This window comes from Mycteria americana, chromosome 3 (assembly GCF_035582795.1).
Source record: "Mycteria americana isolate JAX WOST 10 ecotype Jacksonville Zoo and Gardens chromosome 3, USCA_MyAme_1.0, whole genome shotgun sequence".
Classification (NCBI taxonomy): domain Eukaryota; kingdom Metazoa; phylum Chordata; class Aves; order Ciconiiformes; family Ciconiidae; genus Mycteria; species Mycteria americana.
The window spans coordinates 36,444,222-36,462,174 of NC_134367.1; the positions used below are offsets into that span (position 1 = coordinate 36,444,222).

At 38.6% G+C, this 17,953-nt stretch overlaps 1 protein-coding gene across 5 annotated transcripts in view; it reads left to right on the forward strand.

The window, feature by feature from the left end:
• MYO6 (myosin VI) overlaps positions 1-17,953 on the forward strand; it is a 115,522-nt gene that overhangs the window by 22,300 nt on the left and 75,269 nt on the right. For 4 of the 5 annotated variants that reach the window (XM_075498231.1, XM_075498233.1, XM_075498229.1 and 1 more), the window contains exons 2-3: positions 9,942-10,080; positions 16,238-16,307. In XM_075498231.1, the coding sequence (XP_075354346.1) occupies positions 9,964-10,080; positions 16,238-16,307 (187 nt within the window). In that variant the 5' untranslated portion in view covers positions 9,942-9,963. Of the gene's footprint in view, positions 1-7,017; positions 7,040-9,941; positions 10,081-16,237; positions 16,308-17,953 lie in introns of those variants that run through there. The other variant, XM_075498232.1, reaches the window with a different exon arrangement.

A 17,953-nucleotide genomic window follows, 5' to 3' on the forward strand; every position in this document is an offset into this window, starting at 1 on the left:
CTCTCTTCTGTTATTTATACACATATGTATTTATCAAACGGATAAAACTCTATGCAGGTTGCTTTCTTGCTTATCGTTATTTACTTATTTACTTAGTTTTGCTTTATTACGCTGCAGTGAGAGGGTTGCTGAAGTCGAAACTCGACCAGACAAATAAATGAGTTTGGGGAAGGGACCGGAGTTGTGAATTGGTTACCCCCTGGGAGTCCCTAGAGTATTTCTAAAGCATTTGGGAGAGGAGCTGGGGAGAACAAAGTTACTGATAGGCTTAAGGTTACGATTCAACTCTTGACTTTCTGTGTTGGAATTGTAGGGTTGCCTGAACTTCAGGGGCTGAACATGACTCATCTAAAAGTACTAAATGTATGGTATTGTCACTGGTTAGGTGTCGGCTTTCTTCTTCAAACATTTTTCTGAAAAATTAGTTAAGTTGTGGAGAGTTCTTGAATTGCTGGTGAATTACCAAAAATTCAAAAGTACTCAAAAGGGTTTTTTTGTTGCTGTTGGTTCCCCCCCCCCCCCCTTTTTTTTTCCCCCCTTAAATTGGTGGTTAGGAATATGCCTCTGATTTTCTTGTGAGGGGATTAACTTTGTTGGGTTTATCTGTGTTCATATGAGCTAGAATAAATTATTGGGATTCAGTCTACATTGGCCTCTTTCTGAATCAGCTTGGCAAAAGCTGATGTAAAATGCAATATATGCTTGCTTTAACTGGTACGAGCCCCTGCTGGTTACCCCAAGATGTGCTTTTAGCTGACATTTATAATGGTCTACAGAGGATTAAAATTCTGGTGTCCCTATTATCATATGCAGCTTCTGCAGTTCAGATTATGGAAGCTGGTGACCAGATATTTACATACCAAACCAATAGTTAGGATAAGTGATAGCATTTCCTTTGAGTATTTGGGAATCAGAGGAAGGACTTTCTTACCTTACTATTTTTCTTTCATTTGTGTAATCTGATTTTCTACTTTTTATGCTGGAGCTGAGGTCCCTTGTGTTTGGCAGACTTCAGGCCGATTGGTAGCTTTTGTTTTGCCTTGTACACAGAGCTCAAAGAGAAACCAATGGGTGCGTGGTCTTAAAAGAGAATAAACGCATCAGTTAATGTATTAGGTCACCTGAAGATGAGCAATAGCTTGGCAGCAGGGTGCGTTGGGCGGGGAAACGGGGCACTCTAATTTGACAGTAGGAGAGTATGAGATGTAGAAGGTGAATGGGTGGGGAAGGCTGGAAAATGACACAATAGGAGGAGAATTTAAATTGGCCTGGAGAGAGACATCCTCGTTCTTCCAGAAGCAGTTGTTCTTTCTGATGGTTACAGTTGGAAAATGTGGCACACAAGGGTGTAAACAAATACACCGTTAAAGTGCTAGCTGAAGGGGTTTGAAGTTACCTGCCCTTGTTGAGCCTCTTCACTGAATATGATTTAAGCTAGCGTGCTTGAGCACTGCTGCCAGCGGTCACAGCCTGTGGTCTCTCAGCTATAGGGTAGTTAACTCCAGAGTTCACCTTATTAGCTTGAACTACTCCAGCTAGATCCGCAAGAGAGCGTGTCTGTCTGCCCCTCTGTGTTCTTCATCATGACATGGCTTAAGACGCCTTTGATTTTTGCTTTGATGCCTTTATCTGTTTGCTGAGTTGTGCCTTGTACTTCCTTTCTTCCCCTCTCACTGCTTGCTGGTTTCACTAGGGCTGACTTGCACAGTCTGAAAGCATTCGGTTGGTTTCAACAACCTCTTCCAGACTTTGTCTCTTAGCCATATTGGTTTTCTTCTGTTTTTCTGGTCCTCTTCTGTTTAGTAATGCTTCTGAAGTAGTGTCCAGACCATAACTGAGGAGTTCTTTCTTTAATTTTAACTTCAGCTTTTTTTTTTTTTTTTTTGTGGTCTTGCTGAAATTTGACGTTGTATTTTGCTACTTTTCCTCTTTCTGCTTGTTGCTCTTACTGGCTTAGGTATTGCTGTTGGTCAAAAATGCTTGTGCAGATCCCCTTGGCATACTTATTCCTTGGTTTGTTAGGGAGCTCTGCTCGGGTTATTGTAATTAACAAGAATTGGGACAGAAACCTCTCTATTTTGTTAGTAGGAACTAAAATAGGAACAATGTTCTTGAGAGAACAGTAGCTTAAAAAGCTGGCGGAAGAGCAGGAATCACAGAGGAAATCATCAGACTGTGTTGATCCTAATATGAATCAAGTTTAACTTCCCAATGTCATAGTCAAAAGACCACAACCTCTATGGTTAGGGTTTTACAAGCTTAGAGTTGTACAAAATTCAGCTTAGTCTTGTATAACATCAATTGCAGTTGGACAAATAGTGGCTAAAGAGAATTGGTACTAAAGTTTGACAGAATTTTTTAACTAGCTAGAATTTTATTAAGAAATTAACTGGAACGACGTTGCTGCAAATAAGAGCTGTTTCAGCCTAACTTTCGTGGTATTGAGGCAGGTTTTTTTGTTTGTTTTGTTCTCATTTTGAATTGGTACTGCAGTAGGATGCTACTGCATAAGCCACATCTCGACAGATCCAGTCAGTACTTGCCATGGGGAGCGCAGGTGGGCACAGTGCCTATGGGGGACACAGTAACATCAGGTGCCACAAAGATCTTTGGTGCTCGTGGAGTCTGGTGAGGGATGCATTTCCAAAAACCAGTAAGCCCGCTTGGGCAGAGCCCCCTGGAAAGCTTTCCCCACAAGCACCTGCTCCTGCAGCCCCCGTTGTTGGCAGATGGGAAAACTTTCCACTGAGCTTTTGCCGCTAGTGGTTTTGGTTAGGCTTAGTAGAAGTGAGATGTTGCTTTTTGGTAGACTTGAAATTCTTGAAGCTAGAACTACTGTTACATTTGTATAGGGGCCCCAAACGAAACTTTACATAAAATGATGGGTTTTTCTTCTAAAGGTCTAAGCAAATGCTTCCATACTACAGCTTGCTGAGAGCTAAGTCTGTTGGCATTGATGACAGATGGAAGCTGCTTGTTCCCTTCAACTTATTCTTTTATGTTTATAGAAATTAGCTTTTTCTTTTTTTTCCCTTCATATATGCCTTGCTCTTTCTTCATGGAAGTACATCATGCCAAGTACAAACACTGTCATGATTACCTCCGGATTTAATACAAGCCAGTATCAATCTGCTGGGTAATATAAAATGTGTGTGTTGCTGTCTTCCTTTGCTAAGTCTCTTTTGACCTTCTGTCTTCTCCATTCCTTGTCATCTTCTTACACGGTACAGTTCATGAGAGTGCTTGCTGCTTCTCTTCTACTGGTGTGCAACGAGCCATCCTTTTCTGTCTCCGGCCCCTCTTGCAGACTCATTTCTTCCACCATACCCACAGAGCTGGCGTGTTTGTTGTAATTGCCCAAACCCTCCTTCCTTTGGCTTTCTCGGAGTTTCACCGTAACCTCCAATGGCAGATTCCCTTGACCACACAGTACTTATTTTTGTTTCTTAGGGTGTACGGAGGCTCTTGGCATTTAGTAAACAATGGTGGAAAGACACTTGGCCTTTTAGAAACCTGTTCAGTTAAAGTACAAATTATGTTAGATAATCTTACTACAATAGGTGCTTTTTTAATGATCTCCTTTTTTAATGGGCTACATTTTTGTTATGTGAAAGGTGTGCATATATATACAAAAGTCATAATTGATTAAATGTGATGCATTTGAAAAAGCATGAAACAAATGTATTTCAAAACTGGAAGAGTTTCTTGCCTACAGCTCAATGCACGTAACACCTTATTTTCAGAACAGCGTTAAATATGAAACATTCATTCCTGTGAAGGGAATTTCTTACCATAAATTCAGTTAACAAATCTGGTTGGTTTCAAGAACTTGTTGGGTTGCAGCAACCATTTAAATAGTTGCAGACAAAGTGGAGGTGTTTTTTGGTTTGGTTTTGGTTTTTTTTGTTCCCCCGCCCCCCAAGTACTCGTTCTTACTCAGACCATCTCCTGCCCCGGATCAGTATTTCTAAACATGGCCAGGAGAGGAAGAGGCAGGAGCAGGGAGCAAAGCCAGGAGTGTAGCTGGGGTGAATTGGCTCGAGCAGCAATTAAGACACAGGAAGGTGAGATGGTTTAGAGTAAGCTGTACCGGTCTTTTGCCAAACCTGTCTCTACCACACCCCTTCTTCTGTGCCTTAAGATTTGTTCTTCAGGGATATATGACTGGGATTACTTGTGCCTTTTCCTTCCAATTTCTGAACTTCTTCATAAATGTTTCCCACAGTGAGGGAATTGGAAAGAAAGCATGGATGTTCCAGGTGAAGGTGTTTGGGAAATGATACGGAGCGTTGCAGGCTTGCTTTACCGAGGTCCAGAACAGTTTTTTGTAACTGGGAATGGCCACATTTAATGTGGAGAAAATAAAACTAGATTTCTCTTCTGCTTTAAGCATGAGGGATTGGCTTGTCTTTTTTTTTTTTTAATGTTTTGAGTAGTAAACACAACAGCAGAATAGGTATTTCCTATGTGAGTGCAAAATATGAAGTGACTGCAAATACTAAAGAGTGATTCTTACAGAAGTACTACAGAAATCAGTTTCTAGCTGCTCAGTATTGAAACCGTGTTGATACGTGTAAATATACAAGAAAATGAGCATGCTATGAGAGTAAATTCATCAGCTGCTGTGCTCAAATTGTCTCTGGCAATCAGAGCATGTAGAAGTTTTTATGTAGTAATTCTCAGAAAACTATTCTTGGTTTTACTTGCATACATCTACAAAATGTATTGGTGATTAACATGTCAGCATTAACATTTTCAAGGCGATTTGTTTTTGAATATACCTTTGTGCTGTGCTGTCTCCTAGCCTGTTTTCCTCTTTTCTGGGTTGGCAGAAGTCTGCACCTGACACAGTTACCTTGCTGATGTCGTCATAAGTAGCTATGAAAAAACTGCAGTTTAGTATGGCTAAACTAGAGCGTGTTAATGCAGAGAAGTTCTGTAGTAAATTGAAAAAGTAAATAAGAAATAAAAATTGAATGGGTTTAATATTCAGTTAGTGCAGTTTATGACTGTATTGCATTTAGCTAAAAAAAATAAAAAAATCTCTGTACTATCTCTGCAGTTCCTTTGAAATACTGTGTCACCTTCAGTAGAGTGCTGAATGCTGCCTAAGCTTTGATTTGTTGAAGTTTCAGTTAAACAGTTGAACTAGGGTTGAAAAAATAACTTGACTGACAGTAAGCTACCACTGTGTATCAATGTTTTCCTCTATCTGGTCTGTCCTGTGTGTTCACAGGACCCTTCCCAAAGCATTCTCATGGGCCCAGTGTAACCTGCAGAATTTTGAGCAGCTCTTAAACACACAAGTAGTATTTTTTTTTTTAATATAAAATAACCTATGTAATTCTACTTGTACTGTGATAATTTGCTACTATACCTATTCTGACTAGTTTATTTTCCTTGGGTTTAGCCAACCTAATGAAATACCGTCAGTTGTTTAATGAAGTTTTGTCCCGGTTTCAGTGGGGATAGAGTTAATTTTCTCTAGATAGAGAACATTATTCTCATACTAAATCCAAAACACAGCACTATACCAGCTACTAGGAAGAAAATTAACTCCATCCCAGCTGAAACCAGGGCAAGTATAATTTTTCTTTTGTTTTGATTAGTTAATTCAGCAATCAGTACAGTGCCCTATTATAGTAAACTGTTCATACAATAGTAAATAGATCATGCAAATGCCTACCTCTGGGCTCTGGTAACACGTTTAAAATTACATTACTGTATTTTGCCTTCCTAGAATTCTTTCACCTGATGGTACTGTTTGATTTCCTTTTGAATACCCTACAAACCCAAAATGTAGTTGTATTACGTTCTTTTAAAATCAATGGTATTTAAGTAAAGATAAGTGGGATGATAACATACCAACTTTTGATTGAGGAATTTTCATATACTAAATATACTATTTTCATATACTAGTTTTTTCATATACTAAATGTGTTAAGTAGATAACTTTTTTTGAGAAACAATATCATTAAACATTCTCCAAAAGAGGGAATAATAGTGCAAAAAAGTTAAAGAAGAGCTGGTGGGTGTTTTTCTTGCTGCTGTAATCTGTGGAGTGCAGTATAGTTTTGTCTTGCAAGTTGTTTGAACTGCTGGCTACTAGTGTTTAGCCATGCTGACTGTGTTGAATACTATTACTGATAATTAAGGCAAGGTCTATTACTATTTGCCAGTTATGAAAATATAAAATCTGACATTTGAAGGAATAGCTATTAAGTTTACGAACTTCAGACAAAGGCTTGTTTTATTACTGTCCCCCTGCTCAACGGAGAGACAAACTCCAGTACGGGGTTCCTGGTCTCTTTTTCTACTGACTGGGTGGCTTCCCGGTTATAAGCGTAACCTTTGTGAATTCTCTCCTTCCTGTGGAAGAAGTCTTAATTGTGGAGACCAAAATGACCTAGCAACTTATAATCAACTACTTTAATATATGTTGAGTACATATATACAAATACAAATGTGGAAGATGGCTCATATTGGCCTCATTTGTTTGGAAGCATCATTCAGGTGACTCCTTGTGTTTGTTGGTGTTGCTCTCAAATACGTTGCCTTAGTGCTTTTAGCCTGGATATGAGTCCTTTTGTTTTCACTTTTCAGAAACGGTGTGCTCTTTCAACAGTGTAGCGAAGTTGGCTGCATGTAGATTGGAGTTAGATGGATGCACATGGGGAAAAAAAAGTTTGTTGCCACTGATAGATATTAATGAATGGTCTGTAACCAGACTGGGGCCGTATTTTTATGGGGAAAATACGATTTGAAGGTTCTCCATTCAGATCTGTATTTTTCCCAGTTTGTACTCCGTGATATGTATGTTTTAATCAGTAAAGCATAGTTTCATGTTTTAAAAAATGCTGTTTTCTTTTTCTAAAGGACTTATGTCAGGTAGTTGAACTTCGAGCTTTTTTGTTTCTTTTCACCTTAAAATGCTGGGCTGGAAACTGGCTATTCATGAGCTGGTTCAGGAACAGACTTCATGCATCTCTCTCAAGAGCAATGGCATGTACATCAGCTGGAGGGATAGATAATAAAGCAGGTATGATCTGATAGGTTTCGGTATCCGATTTTAATGTGCTGCCTGTCAGAGTCCCAGCTGACAGAGATGGAGTGGTGCCAAAACCAAAATGTTACAACTGGTTTTGTGTCGCTTCCCAGGCAGAAGACTGTATTTATTAAAAGTAATTGTGCCGTGAATAACTACTACACTGGTATTTAGGTGCTTTCACCCAGTGGCTTCTTAGGCGCTTGCAAAGCCTCAGGTATTTTTCTTAAACGTACATTTCCTGGTGGTGGCTGAATTCAATCACTGCTCTGTCCTTCAAGAGGATTTTTTTTAACTCATGACGCTCCCCTATCATAATTTATTAATAAAGCATGAAGTAGGCTTAAGAATATGGTAAGAATGTGAAAGCCCATGTCAGCGAGCAAAGAAGCCGCCTCTGGATGCTAATTGGGGAGGTTGGATTCTAACTTTTGGCAGAAATTTTGGCAGTAATTTCAGGGTTTGTTTCTTGTGTGACATAGTTACGTCCGGAGCCCTGGCCATGCTACTCGGGATGTAAAAGAGAGCCTTGTTTTTAGTGGTTGTGTGACATATCACCTAGGTACTAATTTGAGCTAGCATTTTAAAAGCAAATGGTAGGCTTGTGAAGAAATGAAGGCCTGGTTATATCCAGAAATAAACTCAGCTGTTTAGCAACTATGCCCACGATGGCAGTTGTACTCAGCGGTCAGATCTGGCTAAAAAAAAAAAAAAAAAAAACCAACCAAACAAAAAATTGTAAAACTGTGGTGTGTACTAGATCTGATTTACAGTATCCTGAAGTAAAGAAAAAATGCCCAACAGCCAATTGTGAGTGAATGCAGACGTTGTTTTACAGGATTTATTGTACGATGCTGGCAACACATGGTGAAGATGATGATGTTTTGTGGAGTTCATGGGATGTGGCAGAAGGTTTGAAGTAAATAGAAGTGAATGTGACACTCAAGGTTTTAGAACATAAACTTTCTATGAGTAGTTGAAAGAAGTTAATATGCTCCATTCATGGGGGAAAAGTAAACTGCACATTTTCCTGTATTAAATATTACATTTTAAGTAGCATGAATTACGTGAGTAGAATACACTAGAAACATTTGTTAAAATCTTAATGAGCTTCTTACATCCTGAACTCCATTCAGGGAGAAAAAAATCTGATTGAGTAACTTTAAACACAAAACCAGATATCAACACTAAATTAAGAACTCTATAGCTAGTTTTTTCTGTCTCTTCAGAACATTACTCCATTTAAAAAAATACTTGACTTTGCGTTCTGAATCTTTGCTTTAGAATTACTTTTTATCTTCTATCATTTCACATTAAAGTTAACAGCAAATTGTGTTATCCCTTGACAAGATGTTAAGACCCAACAGCGTTCTCAAAGCGGTCACAGCAAGCCTTTTCCTTCTCTTCAAACCTTTCTAAAGTCCTTGGAGGCAGCAAAAAGCAGATCATGTGCAGCACGTCCTGACAGATCCTCTGTGGGACAAGAGTGTCCTTTTCTGCTCGTGGTTGTACAACTTTCTGGTGGGCTGATGACTCTCTTTCCTTGCTGCTGCTTATGGCAAAGGGGCTGCAGCCTTCCCTGGTTGTGAGAAATTTTGGAGCTCCTTTTTCCTTCAGATGTGGGAAAAGAAAAATGTGGGACATGTTTCCTAGCTTACAGACTCTTTGAGTTTGCTGCCAGTGTTTTCTTTGCTGCTTGGCAGGCTCATTTTGTTCATGCTGAGAGAGGCAAGTTACACCTAGGTGATATGACATACTTTTTACAAATTTTGGAATCACTAAAACACGTCAGTTTAGTATGTGAATGAGTTTTGGAGTGGAGTAAGAAATGGCCAGGAGGAGTGAGCCTTTCAAGCTGTGTGGACTCCCTATTGTTATTAGGGTCAGGACTATAAAGTAGATTTTGTTTTGGTTTTTTTTTTTTTTTTTTGAAGGACTAATTCAGCATATTTGAAATGGCACTGTTAGCCATTCAGAGTGTGCCAATCCTGGCAACTTTCCTGGTTAGTTCAATGAGCATTGCATGCAATCAAATACTCCTTTTAGTTGGGAGCTTATTTAGCTGCATAACTTGAGGAGCCTAAGGTTTGAATGTCTTGGCCTTTGCATCTACCTCACTTGTAGACTGTAGATTCCTCTAAAATGATTTACACATCATATTTTTATAGAAAGTAAGGTCGGTGTTCCTTAAGAGGCAGAGTTGTAATGTCATAGTATCAGAGGTCAGTCTCTGAAAAGCTTGTAATATGATAAATCAATCGTGACCGAATATATTAGTGGGTTATTTAAAAGCCATATGCCCAGCCATGTGAAAAGAGTGGGCACGTTCATTCGTCTGAAATGACAAGAGACTGCAGTTCTGCTCACATGCCTCGACATGTGCCCGTTAACAGAAATTCAAGTATTTGCACCAAATCAGGTACAGACAAGTATCCATTAGTCATATGACCCACTGTGTGCATATAGATATATGTGTGTGTGTGTACATGTGTACACACATGTGTACCCACATACATGTATGTATATACATACTCCTAGTATAGTCTTAGCTTTGAATGTCTTGTACTTCTATTTTGATTGTGAAATAGACTCCCTTTTTGGTTCACAAGTTAGGGAAATTGGGGAAGGAGCTGCAGGGATTAGTCTGTGGACCCCCCCAAAAACTGATCTGTTTTTGAATCTTCTCCATACCCAGGTCTGAGGGGGGGGTCCTCTGTAAGCCAAGTGTCACAGGTTGGAAAAAGGCTGGAAGAATCTTGTCCTGACAGGCTGGCTACTTCCACATGGAATAACAGGAATAAACATAATAAACTAAGTCTGTATAGTGAATCCTGATAGCTTACTAAATTTATATACAATTTTTTTTTGTTTAATTTTTATTTTATTTTTCTTACAGGGTATACTGGATAGATCCCACAATGGAGGACGGGAAGCCCGTTTGGGCTCCACACCCAACAGATGGGTTTCAGATGGGGATGATTGTGGACATTGGCACTGACAACTTAACTATTGAACCTTTGAATCAGAAAGGCAAGGTAAGAGTCTCACAAGCAAAGGAATAGAGAAAAACCTCACAAAACCCATTTTACCTGTACCATTACACGCCACCTGAAGGAGTGGGAAGTCCGTTTTCTCTGGCTAAGGATCTTTGTTTAGCTTTAGCTTGCATTGCAAATGAAATATCCCACTGATAAGAAGTGCTTGCTTTCTGTCAGTTATCTGCATGTGTGTACGTGCTCATGAAAGACAGAAGGATTGATTCTCCATAGCCATTTGATTCAGTACTATATACTTTATTATTCTAAATTAGAGACTGGTTAAGAGTCTACTGTTGAGATTAGCTTGTCTCTTTTTCCCTTAAATGCATAGCAGAGTGTCCTGCCGGGGTGTCCTAGACTCTGGCCTAGATTAGACTCCTTACTGTTAGACTGATGAAGATTGAGAGATGAATCCTCTTATTTCAAGTACCTTTAAAAGTAACATGATGTCAAACAAAGGTCCTATGGAATTGCTACATCAAATTAAAGGCAAAATAAATGTAACTTTTTAAAATGAAGTCCTAATTCATCCTAATTAGTGTGTTCCAACTGCTTCATTTATCATGACATCTTTCAGATTCAGTATGTTGTAATTAAATGTCAGTTTTTATAGGAAGTTCCTTGTATCTATCAATTATCCTAATTCAGATGGTCAGCATCCTGGTTTTTACTAGCTGGAATAAGATCAGACACTGTTTTAAAAGTTGTGGTTTTGGTCTTTGTGAATATGTGGTATGTGCCCTTTCTAACAACTTTGTCCATTCTGTATCTTCAGGTATGAAAAAGACAAAAATTTTTTTTGTAACTTCTTTTTTCACATCAACAATAATAGAGAATGCCTTGTCACAGGTCAAAAGGTTATGCAGCAGTCCTTCCTTTTGGGAATAATGTTTATAGGCTTTTTTTTTCCCTACATCTTGGAGAGGAAGTTGATTTTGCTTTCCTTAGAAATATAAAGCAAGTGTAATGTCTGATTTTTGTGTGTGTGAGAGAAAGTCTGTAGGTTTAGTAGTAGTAGTATGCATTCTTCAGTTCAGGGAAGAAAAAAATATTCAGACAAGAATATTAAATATTCCAAAACTATGACTAAGTAGTCCTTAACTGACTTAAAAGGTTTTGACCCCCACCACTATTTCTGTTTATATCCCCAAATGGTTCTGTGATAAAGAGCAAAAGTCTGTATATTGAAACAGAAACAGGCAATAAGGAGATTCCTGAGTCACTATTTATTTCTGACATATCCTCCTTTCAAGGAGCTTTTTTTTTTGTGTGTGAAACCAAAAAATGATCCTAAAATACAAATATTTTGCTTCATGATTCACAACGAACAATCTCTTTTGTCTAGAAAGTTTGTTATTCTGCTGTCGACTGTTTTCTTGAATTAAGCAGATCAATTAAGGGCCTAATGTTCATTCATCTAAGGGAACAAACTTCACAGTTTAAATACCATAGAGATTATGGTCCCATACTTATAATTATCAAACTTCCTTATATTAATAGAGGTGGAGTAAAACATTTTCTTGATTACCTTCTCAGTCTTTCCAAGGTGTCACTGATTTCTTTTTATAGTGAAAAGTTTCTCATTGCTTTTTGTCTTTTTAAGGAGACTGTTCTTGTGCACTTAGACCATTAATTTGAAGTAGTCAGCATCAATACCCATTATTATCAACTTTGTTTACTTGAAGTGATAGTTCAAAAATGCTCTTCAGTAAGAAGGAGTGATCCAGCAGCTCCAGAGTTGCCCATGATAATTACAGGGAGGAGAGGAGTAACCTGATCTTGTAAACATATCTGGGCAGTGTAACTTATTATTATTTTTTAATCTGGGTCGTTAACATGTCATACGTATTCTCTGTAGGTGCTGATAGTTTACCAGAGATCACAGGCTGAAAACGAAATGTGTATGCATATGTTTGATTATTGCCTTTTGTACCACTTAATAGTTAAATAAAATATGTTGTTAATAACTGCAATAAATGCTTCAAGGCAGCAGTTTCATGATGCCTGAAAATCTTCCCTCCCTTCCCCACCCGTAGCTAGCTCTGGCGTTGCAGAGTGGCACCCTCTGAGCTCTGCTCGCTGAGCTGTGCATGACACAGCAAATGAGGTCAGAGAATGGATCCACCTTAAAAATGAAGAAGTGGAAAGTTTCCAGGATGGCAGCAAGCAGTGGCAAGAAGACGAGGACCTGAAGCCAGCGTAGCCATAGACTGCTTTGTATTATGAAACCAAGTTACCCAGTCCAGACTGGGTGAAGGTAGTTGGCCAACACACCGATTTACTTATAAACCAGTAGTAGCAGTTTTGGGTACTGCAGCCCATACAGAGTTAACAACGGCATTTACATTTCTGTGTGGAGGCTGAGTGTTTAAAGAGAGGTGGGGATCTGAGTCACCTCACTTGCGTTATTCGAGAAAGAGTAATCCAAGCTGCAGGAGTGTGTTATCAGAACAGAGGATGCATGTGTTACACGATGGGAGCTACTCCCCGAAAACTAGATCATCGGCTTGCAAGGCTGATAAATGCCACGACTGGAAAGAAAACAGAAACTGGAGAGGGGTTTGCTAATGAACGTGGTCCCACCTAGGGCTGGAGTGCTGCCCTGAGGATGGGCTCCGAACCAGAGTGGGGGCCGGGGCTGGGAGCCCTGGCCCCTGTCCCACCAGCGGTCGCACGCTGGTGTACAAGGAAGGAGGCAGGTAGAAGGACAGACAGTTGTTGACTAGTGTTGCATTTACACTTCTACTTGGAGTGCACTTCTCTGAACTTACCGGGAATCCTAACCTCAGATCCTGTTGCATTTATATTACTTTGTTGTGTTGCTTGATAGTGTAACAAGGAGAAGGCAGATGACAGCAAAATTGCCAAATGAGGAATTTACTCTTTTCCTGGAGGGAGCCAATCTAAGTAAAGCAATTAGGAAGAGATGCCTCGGAGGGACTTGCACCCTGAAACGCCATCCTGGGATCCTCGTGGCACTGAGGAGTGAGGGGCCGGTGTTCCCTAGAGTGTTTCAGGAGTGAGTTTCTGGCAGTTGTTGGGAGGGCGTGTGGTGCTGCAGGCACTTGCTGACACCCCTCCTGCCATCAACCGAGAGGCACCTTACGGCTCTGCGCTGGTTCTGAAGGGTCATGGAGGGCTTTATGAGGCACCTGCTCTGGTATGCTGTGAATAACCAGAAAGGTATTTTCCCGGGCTAAGTATAAATGAATAAATGTACTTTGAAAGTAAGGATCAGAACGTCCAAAGTTCAGTGTTTCAAGCTAAGGGGGTTTTTTTAGCAGTGAGCGCAGCTTGCTTGCGTGAATGAGACACGTTCTTGTCTGTCTTACGCACCATTTGTACTGCTTTAGGTTGGTTTGTGAAATACAGCTGAGAGTAGGGATGTCTCCTCTGTATCTGGAAGGTATAAAGGAAGGCATCGTTACACGTATTGGATTACATGGTAGAAAGAAGATCCTACTCGAATGGAAAGATATCTTTTTTCACTCGTCTAGTTTCTGGGAGAATAGTTAAGATTGCCATTGGATTTCAAGGGCTGCTTCATTACAAGGAGGAAAAAAAAAACCTACAAAAAAACCTAAACCCTCTGTTTTGCCTTCTGAGACCACTTTACTGTCTCATAAAATTCATATCCTCTCCATTTTCTTAGAACAAGTTTGTCCTAAGCTATGTCTTAATGCAAAAGTCTTCCACCAAATGCCTGAAATTCTCCTTGCAATAAAAGTTTAAAAAAAACCATAATGGGACAACATAGTAAAGAATTTCTTTGGATATTTTTTTATCGATAGACCTGGGATATCTTGCCCATTTTCTTATTTAATATGTTAGATTTAATAGTAATTGACAATACTGAGCTCTGCACATCTAGCTAACGTACTTACCTGCAAACAAGTAATGACCTTACATAAAGCAGTAGTCCAAATGGAGTGAATACAGGAGTGAAATTCTTTGTTGATGTAGTTGGAACTAGGCTTCATGTTGTGATCTAAAAAAGTCCAGCAGAATAGCATCAGCTTTCAGATAAGTCGTCTTAATATTGCTTTATCACTTCTGAAATATTCTAGAAATTAATTCACAATTCACACTGAGTGAAAAAAATGAAGGAGGGCATAATACAGCATGAATTCCCTTTTTTTTTTTTTTTTTTTCCATTGAAATTTATCTTGGATCAGAAGGCTGAGTGGTGAGGACATTGAAAAAGCTCTTCCTTCCTCTTCTGGGATAGATCTGGTATGGCTGGCTTTAGATCCATGAAATGTTAAAGTAGCAGAGATTTGTGAAGAGTCTTACAGAATAGCTGGGTATCGTGTTCATTCTCTCCTGTGAAAAAAAATTCTGTCTTTGTTAGTGGTTAAACTTGGGTTACACATCAGTAGACAAGAACAAGAAGTGAAGTTAGATTTTCGTGAAGCCAGTCGTGCTCTTTTTAAACTTTTCCACTGTTTCATGCACAGTGAACTGATTACATGGGAAACTGTTGTGTTCAAGTATATCTTTACCCAGTGAGATATACCTTTATTGCTGACAAACTTGCAGAGAAAATTATTAGGATAATATGTTCTAACTGCAATATTGTGAGAGGGAGGAAAGCGGGGAGAATCTCTGCCCTGCTAAAACTCTGAATAGCAGCTGGCAACTTTCTGAGGTAGGTAAAGACGTTCAGGTCCTCCACAGCTCCACCAAGCTCTGATAAAGGATATTTTGCAGGAAGTTGGTCTGATGGACATTCAGACATTCCAACGTCATCGAGCAGCTCCGTTCCCCTTAGAAAAGCTTCTTGTGCATATTTTTCTGCATTACATCCTGATAAGAGGATGACAAAATATAATTTATTATGACTACAAATTGCATACTTTATGATAACGTTGTAGGGAAAGGGATATCATAGTCTTACTGTTTTCTGACTGGCAGCAATTAGTTCTGCTCTGAGACATTTTTAACCCTTCCCACTTCAAAGGAAGTTGGAATTTGTGGCTGTTCATGGTACAGACTGTTCATAAGCTACAAGAGCTCATATATTGTGTCTGTTGTGCTGAAGCACAGATGAAGCAAGTCGCTGTATTTTGCCTAAACTTCCATGTGAGATGTTTCTCATGGGACTAGCTTGCTGAGTACAATGTTAAACAACCAACCATGTTTGTTTATTAAGGTCATTCTTTAGATCCAGTTGGTTGCCTTTTCAAATATTAGACTAGACTTCTTGTCTCCATTTCCATGAGGAAAAGGAGACTGTGCCTGCAGCAGCATGGCAGCTATCGTGTTTAATTGGTGCAACAGGATTTTTGTTCATTCATAGGTAACTCAAACAAGCTATTACTACGGTAAACAAAAAAGTATAATTAAAAGCCTACCTCTTACAATAGGGTTTTTTTTTTGTGCAGATGCTGTAATAAGTCTGTGCTAGGATGTTTTTCCTTCCTTTTTACAACAATATAAATTATGATTTCTAGAGAATAAAAAAGAAGCAAAGTTGCTTTTGTTATTAATTTTTCCAGTTGGACATGAATGCTTGATAAATGGCTGTTTTGTATAACTGGGATACAAGGGTTGAAGGAAGGTCTTGTTTTCCTTTAGTGTTGATTTATTGAAGAAAAAAAATCAACAAGTAACAGCCAAAGCTACAGTATTTGGGGATACAGAGGATATTATGTATTGAACATTTATATTTTAAGTAGGAATGTTTTAAAACAACATATGATAATGACAGTACAGTCCTTTGACTGAACTAATAATTTGATTTTTATTCTTTGTGCTTCTTTGCCAAACTGAGGAAGTTGTGTGTCCTTTACAGTGCTGTTCCCTTTACAGTACTTTTTTTATCCTTATTTTTTTATTACGCAATATTACAATATTACATGCAATTTTGGAAATGAGCATCAGATATTATTGCAATAAAAATATATGTTACAGTGACTGCATTTGTGTAATATAGTGTAGTAATGTAAATGCAGCAGCTCTGCATTTACTGCATGTACTGCTTCAGTACAATGTAATTCAGTAAAATTTCCAATGCTGAAGTATAAAGCTGGCAACTTCATTTTAAACCGTGCACAATTACAGCGCACTCACTTGTATCATCATATCAGACATTTTTGAACTACATTTATATTTTTATGGAATTCTGACAATGTTAATATTTTTCATCTAACAGACTTTCCAGGCTGCTATCAGTCAAGTGTTTCCTGCGGAAGAGGACAGCAAAAAGGATGTAGAAGATAATTGTAAGTTATGAATTTAAAAATAAATTATGCATTTGAAAAAAAATCTGTATAGGAGAGAATATTGTTTCCTTACAAGCTTCCTGTTTCTTCCTTGTAGTCTTTGTTTTGCTTCTTTGCTTGAATTTATGTATGACCTCTACTAGTCCTTTAAACTTCTTAAAGTAAGCACATTTTAAACATAATTTATTGTGGTGTTTAGTTTTCAGTTGAACACTTTAGAGGAAGTCATAATTACATTATTCCCACATACAACTGTTACTTCAGATATATATCAGTTGTCACCTAACTGCATCAGGATCAACTGCATTCAGCATTATGGGAGTTAACTATATATTTTATAGTGCAGCAAAGAATTAGTTTATCAGCAGCTTTATCAGCAGCTGTCTTGTACAGCATTTTCCTGCATGTAACCCATTTGTCAGATAGCATTCCTGTGGAAGTACAGGTAATTGAAAATAAATTTTAAGATCACCTTCCCAAAACTGGAGACAGGAATCTGGACCCATCAGGGCCACTGAAAGAGGAAAGAGGTTGTAGTGAATCGGATACAAGAGTGCTGCTGGAGAAGGAGTTTTGAGATGAACTTCTGTAATAAGCTTCAGTGTTGATCTGCAGGGCTTTTCTTTTGTTAAATATTGTATAGTTAGGTGTGTGGAAACAAAGATAGTATTTAAATCTGGGGAGAGGGGAGAGAGTACCAAGAAAGGTGAGTAAGCACTAGCATCAGCTTTTAGAGAACTGATAAACAAATATTTTGCTGCTGGTGCTCTGTGTGAGCAAATCACAGAGACTCTCCTGTCTTGAAAACCTGATGAAGGCAATTCTTTTAAATGTTTCCTGTGGTGTTTACTGGTTGTTGAAAATACTGCTAACCTTGTAAATGGTGAGCAGAAGTATCTTCTATTATTCATTTAAAATAGAGGCTAGGACTTTGAAAGTTGTTTAGATGATTTAACCACAATTCCTGTTTTGGAATAGGGGTTAATATTTATATCCCATGACAGGAAATACAGCTGCTACAGCTGCTCCATAAGGAACAAGATGATGAGACCTGAGGCTTATGATCTGGCTTAGATGGTACAGTGTCATTACAGGTGGAACCAAGCTGGTAGCCTTGTTTCCAGTTGCTTATATTTTTGCAAACATTACGTGGTTTGAAACTTTTCAAAGCTGGTATCTGTATTCTCTGCACATGATGATTGTTAGGGAAATGCATTTAATCTGTGCATCTGTCACAGTGACTTTACTGAGATGTCCTGGCACCTCAGTGTCCTAGTGTCAGGGAATTGAAATTTGGAATGACATTATGGAAATAATTTGAGATTCCAACAAAATACTACTCATTTAAGTTAAAACAGTCTTCCTATCAGAGAAAATGTCTTCTTTGGCTTACTGAGTAAAATATAAGACTTCAAAATGCTTTATCCAGTAATCCTTTCTGTATCAGACATTATTTTGAGACTTTTCTAACTTATTCTCACTTTTTGTTCACTAGTTGAGGTTTATCTCCAGGATGTGTGAAACCCAAGTTCATTTTCCTTTCTCAGAGAGCATTTGGGCTGATCACATTGATCTTTAAGAAGAAACTTTATAAGAGAAACTTTATAAGACTGCTTTCAGTCTCTCCTTATAATACGCTTCTGAAA